Raw genomic sequence first — 13,597 nt, forward strand, 5'->3', positions numbered from 1 at the left:
ATCCAGAATGATCAAGGTCGAGGTAGGATTATCAGCCGAAGCCGAAGGCTGAGGCTGATAACCCTTACCGAGACCTTGATTATTCTGGATATCACAAAAACCGAATCTAATAATTGTTTTATTATACATTAAACGAAAACAAAATGGAAGTCATGTTTTTGCTTCTTCACTGACGGCAAGCAGCACAAAACGCGCCAACTTGACATGATTACCCTTAGAATCATGCACCACGGTCATACATGACATGATTACCCGTGACCTTGAGTGTCCTCGACATGATTATTGTATAATCCGAAGCTAGATAACGTCACAGGCGCTGATTTCGAAAATTCACTGTACGCTTTCGGCCAATCAGAAAAGAGATAGTGAGTTCAATGTATAATAATATTTGTAAACTGCGTCTACTTAATGGGTTGTAGGGATAGACAGGTTATCAATGCTAGCGGCCCTGGGCCTCCGAGGATGTATATTCCCCCAGCTTCCTCAACTATTTACTTATCCTTTTTAATGAATTACTGTGAAAGTCAAAAAACCGTGAATGTTTTGATTTGATCTAGACATGTCGATTATGTAGCCACCAGTCAGACGCGAGATAAAACCGCAAAGAATACAAACAAATTAACGGTCTTTCTCGATCAGTCACGAAACTACGACCGCTTCCAGCGCTTCGCCTTCCAAGAAATTAATCCTCGTCACTCTGTTGTTTTCACATTACACGACCTTGTCGCCACTCTGCAGCCTCAGACCGCTGGAAGCAGTCGTAGTTTCGTGTCAGCTTTCTTTGCAGTTTTATCTCGCATCTGTTTGGTGGCTACACAATTGACATGTGAAAATCAAATCAAAGTGTTCACGGCTTTTTGACTTTCATAGTAATTAGCTTAACAGCATTGATGAATAAACTTTGCTGTTTGCTTACCAACTGCTAACAGGCCTTTCTACCAAACCATATAATTTTCGCCAGACAAGAAAGCTACGAGTGCAGTAGCGGATATTCAGTGTGAAACATTCAGTAATTTTCTCTCAATCCGAAATAAAGTGTGCAATTATATTTGCTATCATCGTTATTATTTTTTGTGCTAAGTGTTCCAAATATAAAGTGAAGTTTGACACTGTTTGGGATAGCATTAACACATGCCTGTCTTTCTCTTTGTTTAGCGGCGCTCCCGGACTTTTAGTTTATTTTGCTTAAGTGTCTTATGATTTCACAGCTTTTGATTCTGATTAAAAGAAAAAAGGATCGTGCAATCTGCATTGAATTCTGGTGCAGCACAAGGAGCAACAAGAAATTCGCGCTGTTTCTTTGCCTGGCGTTCACCATCGCAGTTGAATCTTTTTGGAGAGGAGGAGAGACTAAAAACGTCTTGGAAGACGGAAAAGAACCAAAAATCGATATCGAGAAAAAGGCAAGTGTTTTCTCTTTCTGTTTAATTTGTGCCTGTAGAAATCTGTCGATTGTAGTTTTTTATCATTACTCAAGTTTGAATTAAATTTTAAACTGCCTATATATCCACACTCATTTTACGAGATTTGTAAGAGCGGATTAACGACGATTTAGATACATCAGCAAATTCTTTTTGATAAAAACTCTCACCTTACAGCAGTTATGAACAACTGCTTTAAAGACGCATCAATAAAATCATCCATTGTCGTTTTTTCTCTCGTTTTTAAGAAAAATGTTGGCCATATGTCCCAGTTATCTTGATGAGTTTATCTCTTGGCGAAAAATTCTAATTTGATTCAGCTGGCTCTTTCACATGATTTGGGTTTCTCAGAGGATGACAAAGTCCCCGTATACAAGCTCCTCTTTTTCATACGTGTCTCCTTTTCCGCAACACTAAAAATTAACGTTTTTCATCGAACGCGGATGGTTTTCAAAAGACCTTCAAAGGGCAGTTTTCTCTTGTGGGCGGGTGAAAACGAAGGCCCTCAGAAACTCTAAGGCGTTTTTTTTATTTTTGTAACGTGTTATGAATGTAGAAGGAGCATTAAATTGATTTTTAAACAAGAATATCAAACTAGCAAGGAAAATACTCACTCTTATTTCTCTTGAAGGAAATCAGACAATTATTCAAACAAGCATGAAATTGTAAATAACTTCTGACTAAAAATTTGCGGAAAATCAAAGAAGCTCTCGAAAGTGATGCGATCGATTCGAATGCTACGACCAGTTAGCGAGGAGGAAATGTTTCAATTTATTCGTAAATTTATGTGCTTTGTGAATATTCAAACATTTTTTTTTCTTTTACAACCAGGGATAACATATCTGAAGATTTTCGCTAATACTGAAGATAATCCGATTATATTCATGATTGAACTACGTCACGGTTTGCGCATCTTGAAAAGTTTAGCCTAAATTTTTCAAGTTCGTCGTTTGTAATCCGTGTTAATCTTCTCCATCCTTGACCATCCTTGTTCCTTTATCTTTTTCATATATCTTTTTATCTTAGTAAACTACTATTTTCAGGTTTCCTTTAATTTAAAGGTCATTTTGTACGTGGTTAAAATAACTCAAAATAACGTCACGTAGTTCCTTTAACAAGGGCCTTGTTATCGTTGTAATATTTTTCCAGTGTGGGAAAGAGGATGATTGTGATGAGGTACAATGTTGCTTCGAGATGATGGCCAAGTGCATTGCAAAAAAAGAGGAGGGCGAGATTTGTAGTCCACTCACTGTGAGTATTCCCGATAGATACATAGAGGATAATACAACAGCCCGCGAAGAATTGGAATAATCAAATGGAATAATCGTAACCATTTACCTATAACATAAGAATTAATTTGCAGACATGTACAACGAAAGTATCCTCAACTGTTGGCATAAATAAAGGAAGGGAGAACTAAATCTCTTAGTTGTAGAACATGTGAGAAAGCCACACAGGAAATACCGTGAAATGCCTTAATGATAATTTATTGTTCGTGGTTAGTCTGACTCAGAGCTTTCGTTTCGTAGCAGCCAAGGGACTCTTCATAGACCTCTGCTTGGCAAACTCTTTGTTTGCCAAGCAGAAAGGTCTCTGAAGAGTCCCTTGGCTGCGACGAAACGAAAGCTCTGAGTCAGACTAACCAGGAACATTGTCCAGTATTGCAAGTATCTGTTATTGTCATTTTTCAAACGCCTTAATGTCTTTATTATTTTTATTTTTAATTTCAAACAGAAATGCTACTATAGTTGCCAAGATAGTCTGGAATGTCGAATAGTCGGCGCAGGCCCTCACCGACGCTCTCACCCTATTGCTCCTGCTCCCAAGGGGTCAGGGAGATCGGTAGGCGTGAAAAACAGGCCGCCTTAATACAGCGTGCTCTGAATGAAAAGCGGTTCAAGAGATACACCGTTCGAACTACTAAATGTCAACAGTTAAACAAGCAGTTGTAAACCATAATAAAATCATAAACCTTGCATCTCCGAGGAAATAAATTTATGCTTAATTAGGGAGCAGTTTCTCATCTCTTTATTCTGTATGGGTACCGAGATGCTCATTTTGCACACGACGCGTCAATCTTAAAAACAAACAGACTGGATTTTTTTTTTTTTTTGGTACTCCCAAAACGTTCAAAAATAACTTTATATTGCTGTCCTTGTTTTGCAATGTTTCCCGCGCTTGGCATGGATAGATTCCTATTTACCGATGTCAACGAGCTACGGCCCTTTGACATGTTTTCTCGCGCTTGGTACATTACACTTTTTTTCGAACCTTTTGCATAGTACAGTCATTCTCTCATTACATAAAGCTATTGTTTTTTGCAACATTCTATCCTAAACATCTATTGCCAAACCTTGTCTATTTTTACACGCAAATCTTTGTTAAGTTCTGGCCCTTCTGGTGAGCCAAAATTCTACCCCTGGTTTCCTTCGAATCTGCAGTCCCTCTCCACTAATAAACTAGATCGTAACGTGAAGTATAACACTTTACAAGATTTTTGTAGGAATTTAAGACTTTAGATTTTGCGATGGAGAAAAGAGAGTACAAAAACTCGCGTAATTTCAACAGTTAACTTGCATGCAAGGCAAAAGTTGTTTCTTCTCAACGCATCAACGACTTGACCTATTTCAGTTTAAATTGTTGAACAAATGTGACTTCCAGGCGTATTAAGTATGAACGAACTAAGAAGGGAAACCCCTTGGTTTGTCAAAAATGGACCCCGCAGTCTTAAACGAGGTAACTTAGGGAAACAAAGACTGAAAACTCAAAACCCTGGTCTTAAAAGAGCCAGGCTTTTTCCTTGCGGAGATTCTGTAGAATGGGTATGTTCTCTCTTTGGCCATTGCAAATAGCCAAGAACACGAGAGCGAGTCAGTCTGACGTCATGCATCATAAGATCATGACGTCAAGAATTAGCGTCTGGTTACTGGGATCAGGGGGGACTGTCTATCACAGTCTTGCCAACGTTTTGAGAAGGCTGGTTTCACCAGAATTTGTAGTATCTCCAAGCGTTTACTAAACGCATCTCATATGACAACTGCTAGGACGGGTCCCCTAGGGGTCATCCCGTTGGATTCCGGATCAAGTGATCCAAATTCGAGCGCTGAGTGTCGGGTTGTTGGTAAAAATAAAGTTTGTAAATGAACCTAGTGGCCCATTAGGCCGGCGCTTATTTCCACATGAAGCGACTAGGAGTATTTCTACTTTCACCGGGATAGCATGCTTGTCCATCGTAGGGATATCTCCAGCATCAAAATTGTCCTTACTCATTTATAAACCTGGTTGAAGAGAGGCACTGTGAGGGGAAAGTGTCTTGACTAAGAACACAACGCAATAACCCCGGCCAGGACTCAGCCCAGGACCGCTCGATCAACAGTCAAGGGCACTTTCTATTTGTAAACCGCTCCTCCCTGTTGGGTTGTTGGGATAGACAGGTTAGCAATGCTATGTATTGGAGGATGCTCAATGACCAGACTGCTCTGTGATTGATTCATTCGCCTTATTACTATCAAAATTAACGTAAATTAGCGTAATCTTCGACCAATTTTCAAAACGATCCTATTGCATCTTTTATCTGTTGCTGGAGTCTCTTTAATAAACAAACTCACTTTATTGAATGACTTTGACACGCCAGATGCTTGTTGAAAAACCAAACAAAGAAAAGAAATAATGCATTTTTGCATGTATTTTTTATTTTATTGCCATAGGCGTTCCACATACGGGGGCATCACCATGGCAACAGACCTAATTACCCAATCAAAATGAAGATAAAAACCAACGAAATCCATCATCTGCCTCAGGTGTTCGCGTTGCCTTAAAATAGTTTTTAATCCCCAAGAAAAACTTTGTGGTTGTTATTCAGCTGATTAAAGGCCTTTTATCGGCGAGAACCTTAGAAATGAAAAGCAAATATAATATTCAGTTTGAAATTTAGAGGATAAGCTTTATATCTGATCAATCTTACGACAGCTTTCTCTCAACATCGCTGACCTCAGAGTAATTCTTAGCGTCCCAATGTTATTTTCTTTTCAATAATTCACTTTTTTGCATGCTCGTTGCTTTAACTGACTCAAATAAACTTAACGGATGATTGACACTATTTGAATTAATTTTGACACTCCATCAATTTATCACCTTGACTTTTCAGCAGTAGCGACATAATTTGTTTTCCTTCCTGTCACCTTTGCGATAGAACAGCTTTAATTAAAATTATTAAAGAAGCTCCCTCGAAGTCTTGTTTAAGCCACACCGTACAAAATTTCTTGCTGTGCTTGCAATATGAGGCTTGCGTTGGTCTTTGGAGTTTGTCTGACGCTGGTTTTTTTAGTTGAATCGTTCGTTGAGGATGAATTTGTGGAAGATGAAGAGGACGAAGAAAATGAATCCCGCCATCATTTACGTAAGGTAAGCTATGAGTTTATCAGCCAAAAAGTACAAACACTTTGACAAAATTTAAGTCTCGGAAAAAATAATTTGTTCTGGATTTCTCAGAACGTGAAATTATAAAATTTAGGGAACATGGTTGATTTTTTTAAAGTACACTATTGAACGTTCTTAAATGATAGGCTGTGGCAAAGATCAAATGCATTTTTTCATTATGAAATCAAATCTGCAGTTGTTTCATCTGTTAAATAAACCATGCAATACGACAATACGATAAGCTGAAAACGACAATTTTTTTACATAACGTCTACCAAAGTTACTTCCACTCGCTGAAAGCTTGCAACACGTTTAAGGTAACATTTACAGAACGGCGCGAAAAGAATTCACGGGCTTCTGAACACATTGGCCACCGTGCGATCAGCTGAACTATTAAAGTGTTGCGCGTCAGTTCTGATTCCTTTCATTTTGGAATATGCCTTTAATTTAGTTATCTCGACTTGACGAATGTTTGCTCGTGAAAACCTGCTTCGATGAGCACCATTTTATCTCTTGATTACAGTGCAAGGTAGATGAAGATTGTAACACTGGAGAGTGCTGCAGGACTTATGGACACTGGTGGTGGTACAGGTCCAGGTGTTTTGCTCAGAGAAAAGAGAACGAGAGATGCCTTGAGAAGACTGTGAGTGTGATAGCCTCATTGTCCTGTTTACGCTTTAACTCCTAAGGTGGCGTCCACGGTACGCCGGGGAAATTTGAAAACGCTTCTTTTTTTTACGGCTTGGCCTACCGTCCACACTAACCCATCACGAAAACGCTCTTCAAACCAGAGGAATTTAAAAACGCCGGCTTTTCTTTTCTAGTGGACGGAAAAAGGTTTGAAAACGGAGCTTATGTGATTTTCCTCAGACTGAGTTCCCGCATACACAAATCCAAAATGACCGGTGATTATTGCGTTTTCAAATCAGTTTCTCCGGGGTAGTGTGAAGGAAAACATTTGATTCGTTTTTAGAGTAAAACCTCCGTTTTCAAATTCCTTCCGTGTAGTGTAGACGGGGCCTAAGAGCTGCGCTAAAACTTAAATAGAAAGGAGGAAGATTAACAATACAGGAGCAAACATCGCCACTTAAAAACACTCAACTGCCTCCGTTGGCAAGAAATTGCCAAAAAATTATTTCATCTGAAAGAGAATAGTAACCTTCCTAGAATGAAACCGGCAACGACAGCAGCAATTAGCTTCGTTTCTACTGCCATTTATTCATTCAGCATTGGAAAATAAATAAATACAGTTGACAGAAAGGGAAATGACGATAATTGAATATAGAAAGAGAAATAACAGTTAAGTTGCACAATTAGTACGAATAGTTAATTGCGCAAACTTAACATGACAAGATGAGCTTTGTCATAGCACCCACCCTGAAAATGAGAAACTGACGACTCAACTGCATAAGAGAACAGAGGCAAAAATGTAGCTACAGACCACTTGAAACATTTGCTGCTAGCACAGTTAATAGAGGGAAATGGTTAGGAAGGCCGGTAAACGTCTAAGATGCAAACAAACGGGCTGATTTATGTTGAAAGGTCCTTGACACTACATATCTTTTGACTAGACGTTGTATGAATTACATAATCGCAATGCTTCCATTGGTTAGTTGTGTGGGAAACATGTAACCACCGTTTGTATTTTGCCAGATTTTATGCAGGGTCAACCCCCAAAATAGCCAACAGAAACGTACAACAAAGAACTTTGCCAGGTTTCCCAGCCATTTCCCTCTATTAACTATGCTGCTATTCACGAGTAAATTTTGTATAATTCTATTACAGTCGAAATATTCCTGCCATTACGGTTGCGCAGATGGCCTGGAGTGTCGACGATCAGGTCCACCGAGTCCACCAGGCGCAAAACCTCCTCACCCCCACCGGTCTCGGCATCCTCACCCGCATCACCGCGGCAAATGCGTGCGCCCTCTTCCGCCAACCGAAGAGCCTGGGTCCGGGGATATGGACGACTTCTGAGCGTGAATCAGTTCATTGAAATCTCGGTTGTTTTGTGGATTATTAGTGCTGGGTTTTTGAATGGAGAAATATATTGTCGGCTTGATCAATAAAGAAAGAGTCAGTTTAACGTGTGAGAATTCTTTGGTTTTAACAAAAATTGAATCAATGATATTGTAATGACGGTTCTTACTAAGTCAATCGTCACACTAATTTTCATATGATTTCCTGAGACATTAAAATCCCGCTTCTTTGGAGCCCCGATGATGCCAGGATAAAAATAAAACTAAAAATAAAATAAAAACATAGTGCCCTCCTTTCAATAAGCACCCCCTTTCTTCCTTCCATCCCTCAAAAAGGTATAACCCCCTCCCCTTTGAACGTAGTTAGCGCTCCCTATACCAATAAACTCCCTTAATAAGCCACCCAACTAATTTTTCAACTACAACTCTTCAGAGTACATTGAGATCACCCGTCCATGGTTTATTTTCCTTCTGCATAGCTTAAATCATACCCGCATTACAAAGCGGTTGTCCTGATTGCTATTTTCACAACAGAGCTGCACTATTCCTTCAAACGAGAGATTCTCTTTCGTTTTACACAGTTGAGTGCTCAATCAGTAAAGTAAAAGCACCCCATCCCTAATAGGCGCACCACCGTTAGCCCTCAAAATAAGCTAAGCACCCCGGATGCTAAATCGAATCACTACGACCTTACATTTACGGAACAACAATGACAATATTGCTAATGTTTTTTGATTCAGAAACAATTGACTGACTTAATTGTGTTTTGATATCTAAAATTAACTGAAACGATGCGAGGTCATGATTTTTTTTGAATGGTACCGGTGCCCTTAGAATATATGAACTGATTGAAAACAACGACAAGAACGTTAACTGATTTAGGTGGAGGAAACATCTTTCAAGGACTATCTTTGTTACCTGTTCTCATTTCTTTTTTTCGCTCTAAAAGCAAATACTCATTGATATACTAAACCTACCGATGACAATCTTATTTGTTTAGACATGATTTCCACATATTAGCTGTTATTGTTTTAGCAGCTGATACGCTTCGTTCTTGTTTAGGTACAGGCGCAGTCAAAATTTGGATTGGCAACAAATGATGGGTTGATTCTTGTAGTTTTAGGTACATGCGCTTTACTTTAGTTATGCTAATCTCGCTCTTACTTAACACAAGCTATAGAACTAAAAGTCTACTTCGTATAATCGAAAGCATTTTCTTCTTGCTACATCTTATTTATACTGCCAGGTAAAGTAATTTTAATAATTATGGTTCCGTTTCTTACAAAATTGTATATCAGTGACACCAAAAATATGGTGTAATAAGTTTGCATTGTCGACCGCAAACAAGCCAGTGGCGAGGTGTCGAGGACGAGGCCACGCTCGGGCAGTCCTTCTCGCGGCTTCGCGCGCTTGGGCATGGGCAAGCATGAACCGTTTCCGCATGCTAACTAGACCATCAAAAACGTTTCCTTAGTCTTGTATTCAGATGTTCCCAATGTTCCAAGGAGTGAGAAGATCCAGATACGAAAAACACGTTTTCCTCGTGCCAATTCGTGTATTCAAATGAACATACTCAATTTAAAAACCATAAGAAACGCCAAGAGATGGATGTTTCAATCCTTATTTAAGAAACAATCGTTAAAAGAACAACATTTTACATCCTTATCACCGACCTGGGGGCAAAATTCAGAATGAATTCAGAGTCGTTAACCAATCAAATGCGAGACTAACCCTTGAATCCACAAACCTGATATTAGATATTAGTTCTTTTCCTGTAAAAGCTAATAAGACTAGTTTAAATTCACTAGTTGACTTTTGTGCTCAACCATCAGCTGATAAAAGACCTTTATATAAAACATGAAAGAGTGTATGACAGAAAAAAAGCACGTGACAAACTAAAGAAAATGAATGTATCAACAGTTTAAGAGTCCTTTTTCTCTCAATCCCGGATCTATTCAAATTTTTTTAAATGGGAGTTTAATTTCTTGTTTACAATGAAATGATAAATTTGACACTGTTTAAATCTTTTTTCTTTAAATTATATTTCTTTCAATGCTTGTTTGTAGCCTGCAAACAAGTGATTTGTTTAGGTTGCATTTGAACAGGTTTCTGTTAAACACTGATAAATAATGTTGTTCGAACTTAAATTCGATCTGTACTCAGCTTGTACAGTTTGAGCAACATGAAACTCACCCTGTTGTTTGTTATTTTGCTGGCGTTGATCTTGGAAGTTGTATCATTTGGAGATCAAGAACACGACAGTCGTCATATTCCGCGCAAGGTGAGCTTGTTTTCACTGACAAAGAAGGAGTTACTTCTCTCGAATAACAAGTAGAGGGAAAACTGAAAACTGGCTCTCACATGCCAAAAATTCTAGCAACATAAACGGTGAACCAGTAAATAAGAATATACCTGACTGAACTTTCCTTCGGAGACAGAAGAAAAGGTCTTTAAAACGAAGTGGTGGAGTTGACTCGGTCATAACATAGGTGGAGTTCCGTTGTGTTTCAAATCTTTAATATATTAATGTGTAGAATTGCGAAATAAATGAACGTGCAAGAGAAACGAAAACCTTGAATTTGAAAGAAAAAGGTTGAATTTTAAAAAAATCAAGTAACACCCCTCCTTTGCTTCATTTCTTAGTAACAAGAAAAAATATAGGTTACTGCATGCATGGGCTAGAAAATCATAAATATATTGCAATAACTTTCACCGAATTCATGTATTGTTGATGTAAGCACAAGTTTTATAAAACAATTAATTTCATAAACCAAGACCACTGGAAGAAATTCCGGCTTTCGATCGCGATCTCCGCTGCTCTGCTTCAGTTGTTAAGTGTTCCAAACAATTCAACGAACATTGCCTATGTTGCGTTCCGTTCGGCTGATTTCATGAATATTTTCGAACGAATTTGAAGATTTGAGACATTGATTCGTGAAGAATATACCGTATTTATTCGATTAAGCGCCCAGAGCGCTTATTTAATTTTTGGACTTTCAGGGTGGGCGCTTATTCGAGGTAGGCGCTTGCTTGAGGTTGGGTTCTTAATCGAATAAATACTGTATACTTAGTGAAACATTTTTTTACCTGTGTCACAGTGCAAGAAGAAGTGTAAAGCCGGAGAATGCTGCAGGATATTCTGGTATTGGTACAAGTGTTTTCCTCAGAAAGGACTGGGCCAGCCTTGCCGCAGGAACCCGCCCGCAGTAAGTGTTCAAGATACATCTTTTCCCGCCAAACAAGAGAAAAAAATACCGAGCACAGCGGGTGCTAATTACAACATCTTTTTACTACACCTCAAAACGTTTGGGTTGAATTAAAGGTACTTCCTGATTATAGGAGTCCGATTACAGCCAACTGTTTGATTACACTGTCTGATTACAACTTTGCAGATTAATTACAGCAAAATACAGCAGTTTATGCACCGATCACGTTTGAGGAAATCGTAATTGCTATGATTGATATCCCCAAAAAGGAAGACGAATACAGTAAAGTAAGTCACATTCGTCCGTGACCTGTACACTTGCGTTTTTTACTTTATTACAGTTCCTCTGTCATCATGGTTGTAAACCTGGGCTTGTGTGTGAACGATCCCGTCGTCCAGGCTCTAAAGAGGAAAGGCATCCTCATAATCACAAGCGCTTCAAGTGTGTCCGTCCTCCACTGCCAACTCAGGAGCCTGGGTCTGGGGACTTTTACTTCTAGATGTGAAAATCGCTTAAGGCACGATCACCATATGGTTTTGGGACTTTTGTAGTGGCGATGTAGCAGTGTTAAATTTGGTCAAGAGTGTCCGCCTCCGGCAATGAAAGCAATAAAAGGTGTCCATGCAAAGTGAGCCTTGTACGATATTTGAGCTGAACTCAATCTTAAATTATTTTGTTCCGCCAGAAGCAATACAATTCTCACTGCTTTTTATTTTTCTTGCGGTTTTGGAAGAATTTTCAACTAAGAGTGTTTGAAGCACATTTATCAAAAAACAAAAGAGTCGGATTTAAAACAACATCCGACCATTGCTATGCCTCCCAATTAAAATACATTTTCCGATTGCAAGAGAACGTGTCACGTGTCGGGGGTCAAAACTCACTAACTCCCTAGGGAAACAACAGCTTGAACTTTCGACTTGCACGTAATCAAGTCGTGTAGCTTGAAACCGCGGCAAATTTGTTATTCCAGCTGGTGTCAAACAAATACTTTTTTCGCAGTTTTTTTTTCTATTTTTGAGTTGGGAGGTGTAACAAAACACTTAATGACTGGCCCTACGGAAAACAGTGAGTTTTGTTTCCCCTCGACCTTAATATTCACCAGTGCTTCGACTCGGGAAACACTGAGGGTCTCGGGGAAACAAAACTCGCTGTTTTTCTTGGGGCCAGTTGTGAAGTGTTTGTTAAGAAACAAAATTGCTGCTAATGCTAATAACGCTAATTGTCTCCGCCCAACAGGTAGCGTTGTTGTATCACCTGTATCACTTTTTGGTGAACAATGCGTCGACTAAATGGTTCTTGTAAACATCAATCTGTTTATGATTGTTCAGTCGCGCTAAGCTTCTGAGAACACAAACATGCTTGGTTTGCCTCGGGATACAAGATTTTTTCCTAATATGGGCAATTGCCAACAAAAAGGGGAATATTAATATTTTCCGATAAAGTTTTCAGAGCTTTAATTTGCAGCCTTCGGAAGTTGAGAAAATTAAGGCTTTCAAGTCTGATCAAATTTTGTAGTTGTTCATCATCTAGTACATTCGCTTTTCGACATACTTTAATTCATGGTGTTTTAAAGCAAAACTCATTTCAAATAATCGTCATTGTTTGATAAAGACTCCCTATAGTTTTACGATCGCACGCGCTGAGGACGAAAGCTCAAGTAATCTGCGCGCGCTCGAAGGAAAACATCAGTGTTTTTCGATATTCTCATGATGTCAACATGAGCAGAAAGAGCAAAACTGACAGTGAATTTTTTCGCGTTTCCTAACGTGAAATTCCGTAAGACTTGACAGACTGTTAGTAAATGTTTTACCTAAGTCGGAGCTCGTTTTCCAGGGAAATCTGTCTGTTTAGACATAAATTTGCAAAAATCGAAAAACCTGCCTTTACAAACCCTACTTTTTTTCGTGTTTAAAATTCGTATCCCGCAGGATGCGTTATGCTGTGAAAATTTTGAAAGAGTCCACCGAAGGAAATTCAAGAAAATCACAAATAAAGCCATAAAAAAGTAAAAAACACATTTGTTCGGGCATTTATAATTCAAGACTAAAACCCATAATTTTAACAGAGATTGTAGTAAGACATTATTTAATCATTACTTATTACACGTAATAAGTTTGAGAGGACTGGGTGTGAAAACGAATGCAAAAACGGCATGCAAAACATAACACTTCGGCGCGCAACGCCGTAAATGATTACCTTATGGAGCCACCTTAACATGGCCGTCGTGACGCCACACTGAAACCAAATTTTATGCGGCTCCCTTCAAATCGATTCGCGCTTCGCGCTCGTGGTCGCGCTCCACGCTCGCGTATCGTGTTTCGCTCTCTGCCCCGCTGGTCTTTAAGTCAGACACCCATGATTGTGGGGGAGGGGGTAGAGACAAGGTGAAAAGAAAGCTACCCTAAATGCCCACCCAGGTTGCGCCATTGCTTCTGATTTCGCGCTTCCTTGAGAATCAGGCAGGAGCCTTAGTGGCATGGAGGCATCTGTCAAAACAAATACGAATAAAATAACTAATAATTACCTCCAGTCAAATACGTAAAAACATTGAACTTCAATGACATTTAAAAAA

At 39.1% G+C, this 13,597-nt stretch overlaps 2 protein-coding genes across 2 annotated transcripts; both read left to right on the top strand.

The window, feature by feature from the left end:
• The first annotated feature begins 5,653 nt into the window (after positions 1 to 5,653).
• Positions 5,654 to 8,172, top strand: LOC145463067 (uncharacterized). Its single transcript, XM_081446782.1, has 3 exons — positions 5,654 to 5,825; positions 6,364 to 6,483; positions 7,626 to 8,172. The coding sequence occupies exons 1-3, from the start codon at positions 5,700 to 5,702 to the stop codon at positions 7,815 to 7,817; spliced, it is 438 nt and encodes a 145-aa protein (XP_081302908.1). The 5' UTR covers positions 5,654 to 5,699; the 3' UTR covers positions 7,818 to 8,172.
• A 1,708-nt stretch (positions 8,173 to 9,880) lies between these two features.
• On the top strand, positions 9,881 to 11,882 carry LOC145463066 (uncharacterized). Its single transcript, XM_081446781.1, has 3 exons — positions 9,881 to 10,100; positions 10,918 to 11,025; positions 11,366 to 11,882. The coding sequence occupies exons 1-3, from the start codon at positions 10,002 to 10,004 to the stop codon at positions 11,522 to 11,524; spliced, it is 366 nt and encodes a 121-aa protein (XP_081302907.1). The 5' UTR covers positions 9,881 to 10,001; the 3' UTR covers positions 11,525 to 11,882.
• Positions 11,883 to 13,597: the final 1,715 nt, after the last annotated feature.

This window comes from Orbicella franksi, chromosome 12 (genome assembly GCF_964199315.1).
Source record: "Orbicella franksi chromosome 12, jaOrbFran1.1, whole genome shotgun sequence".
NCBI lineage: Eukaryota > Metazoa > Cnidaria > Anthozoa > Scleractinia > Merulinidae > Orbicella > Orbicella franksi.

Excerpts from the sequence above, each read along its gene's own strand:
- LOC145463066 (XM_081446781.1), top strand. The coding sequence starts at position 10,002 with ATGAAACTCACCCTGTTGTTTGTTATTTTGCTGGCGTTGATCTTGGAA. Across the intron at positions 10,101-10,917 it reads GTCGTCATATTCCGCGCAAG|TGCAAGAAGAAGTGTAAAGC; the intron begins GTGAGCTTGTTT and ends CCTGTGTCACAG. Across the intron at positions 11,026-11,365 it reads GCCGCAGGAACCCGCCCGCA|TTCCTCTGTCATCATGGTTG; the intron begins GTAAGTGTTCAA and ends ACTTTATTACAG.
- LOC145463067 (XM_081446782.1), top strand. The coding sequence starts at position 5,700 with ATGAGGCTTGCGTTGGTCTTTGGAGTTTGTCTGACGCTGGTTTTTTTA. Across the intron at positions 5,826-6,363 it reads CCCGCCATCATTTACGTAAG|TGCAAGGTAGATGAAGATTG; the intron begins GTAAGCTATGAG and ends TCTTGATTACAG. Across the intron at positions 6,484-7,625 it reads AGAGATGCCTTGAGAAGACT|TCGAAATATTCCTGCCATTA; the intron begins GTGAGTGTGATA and ends ATTCTATTACAG.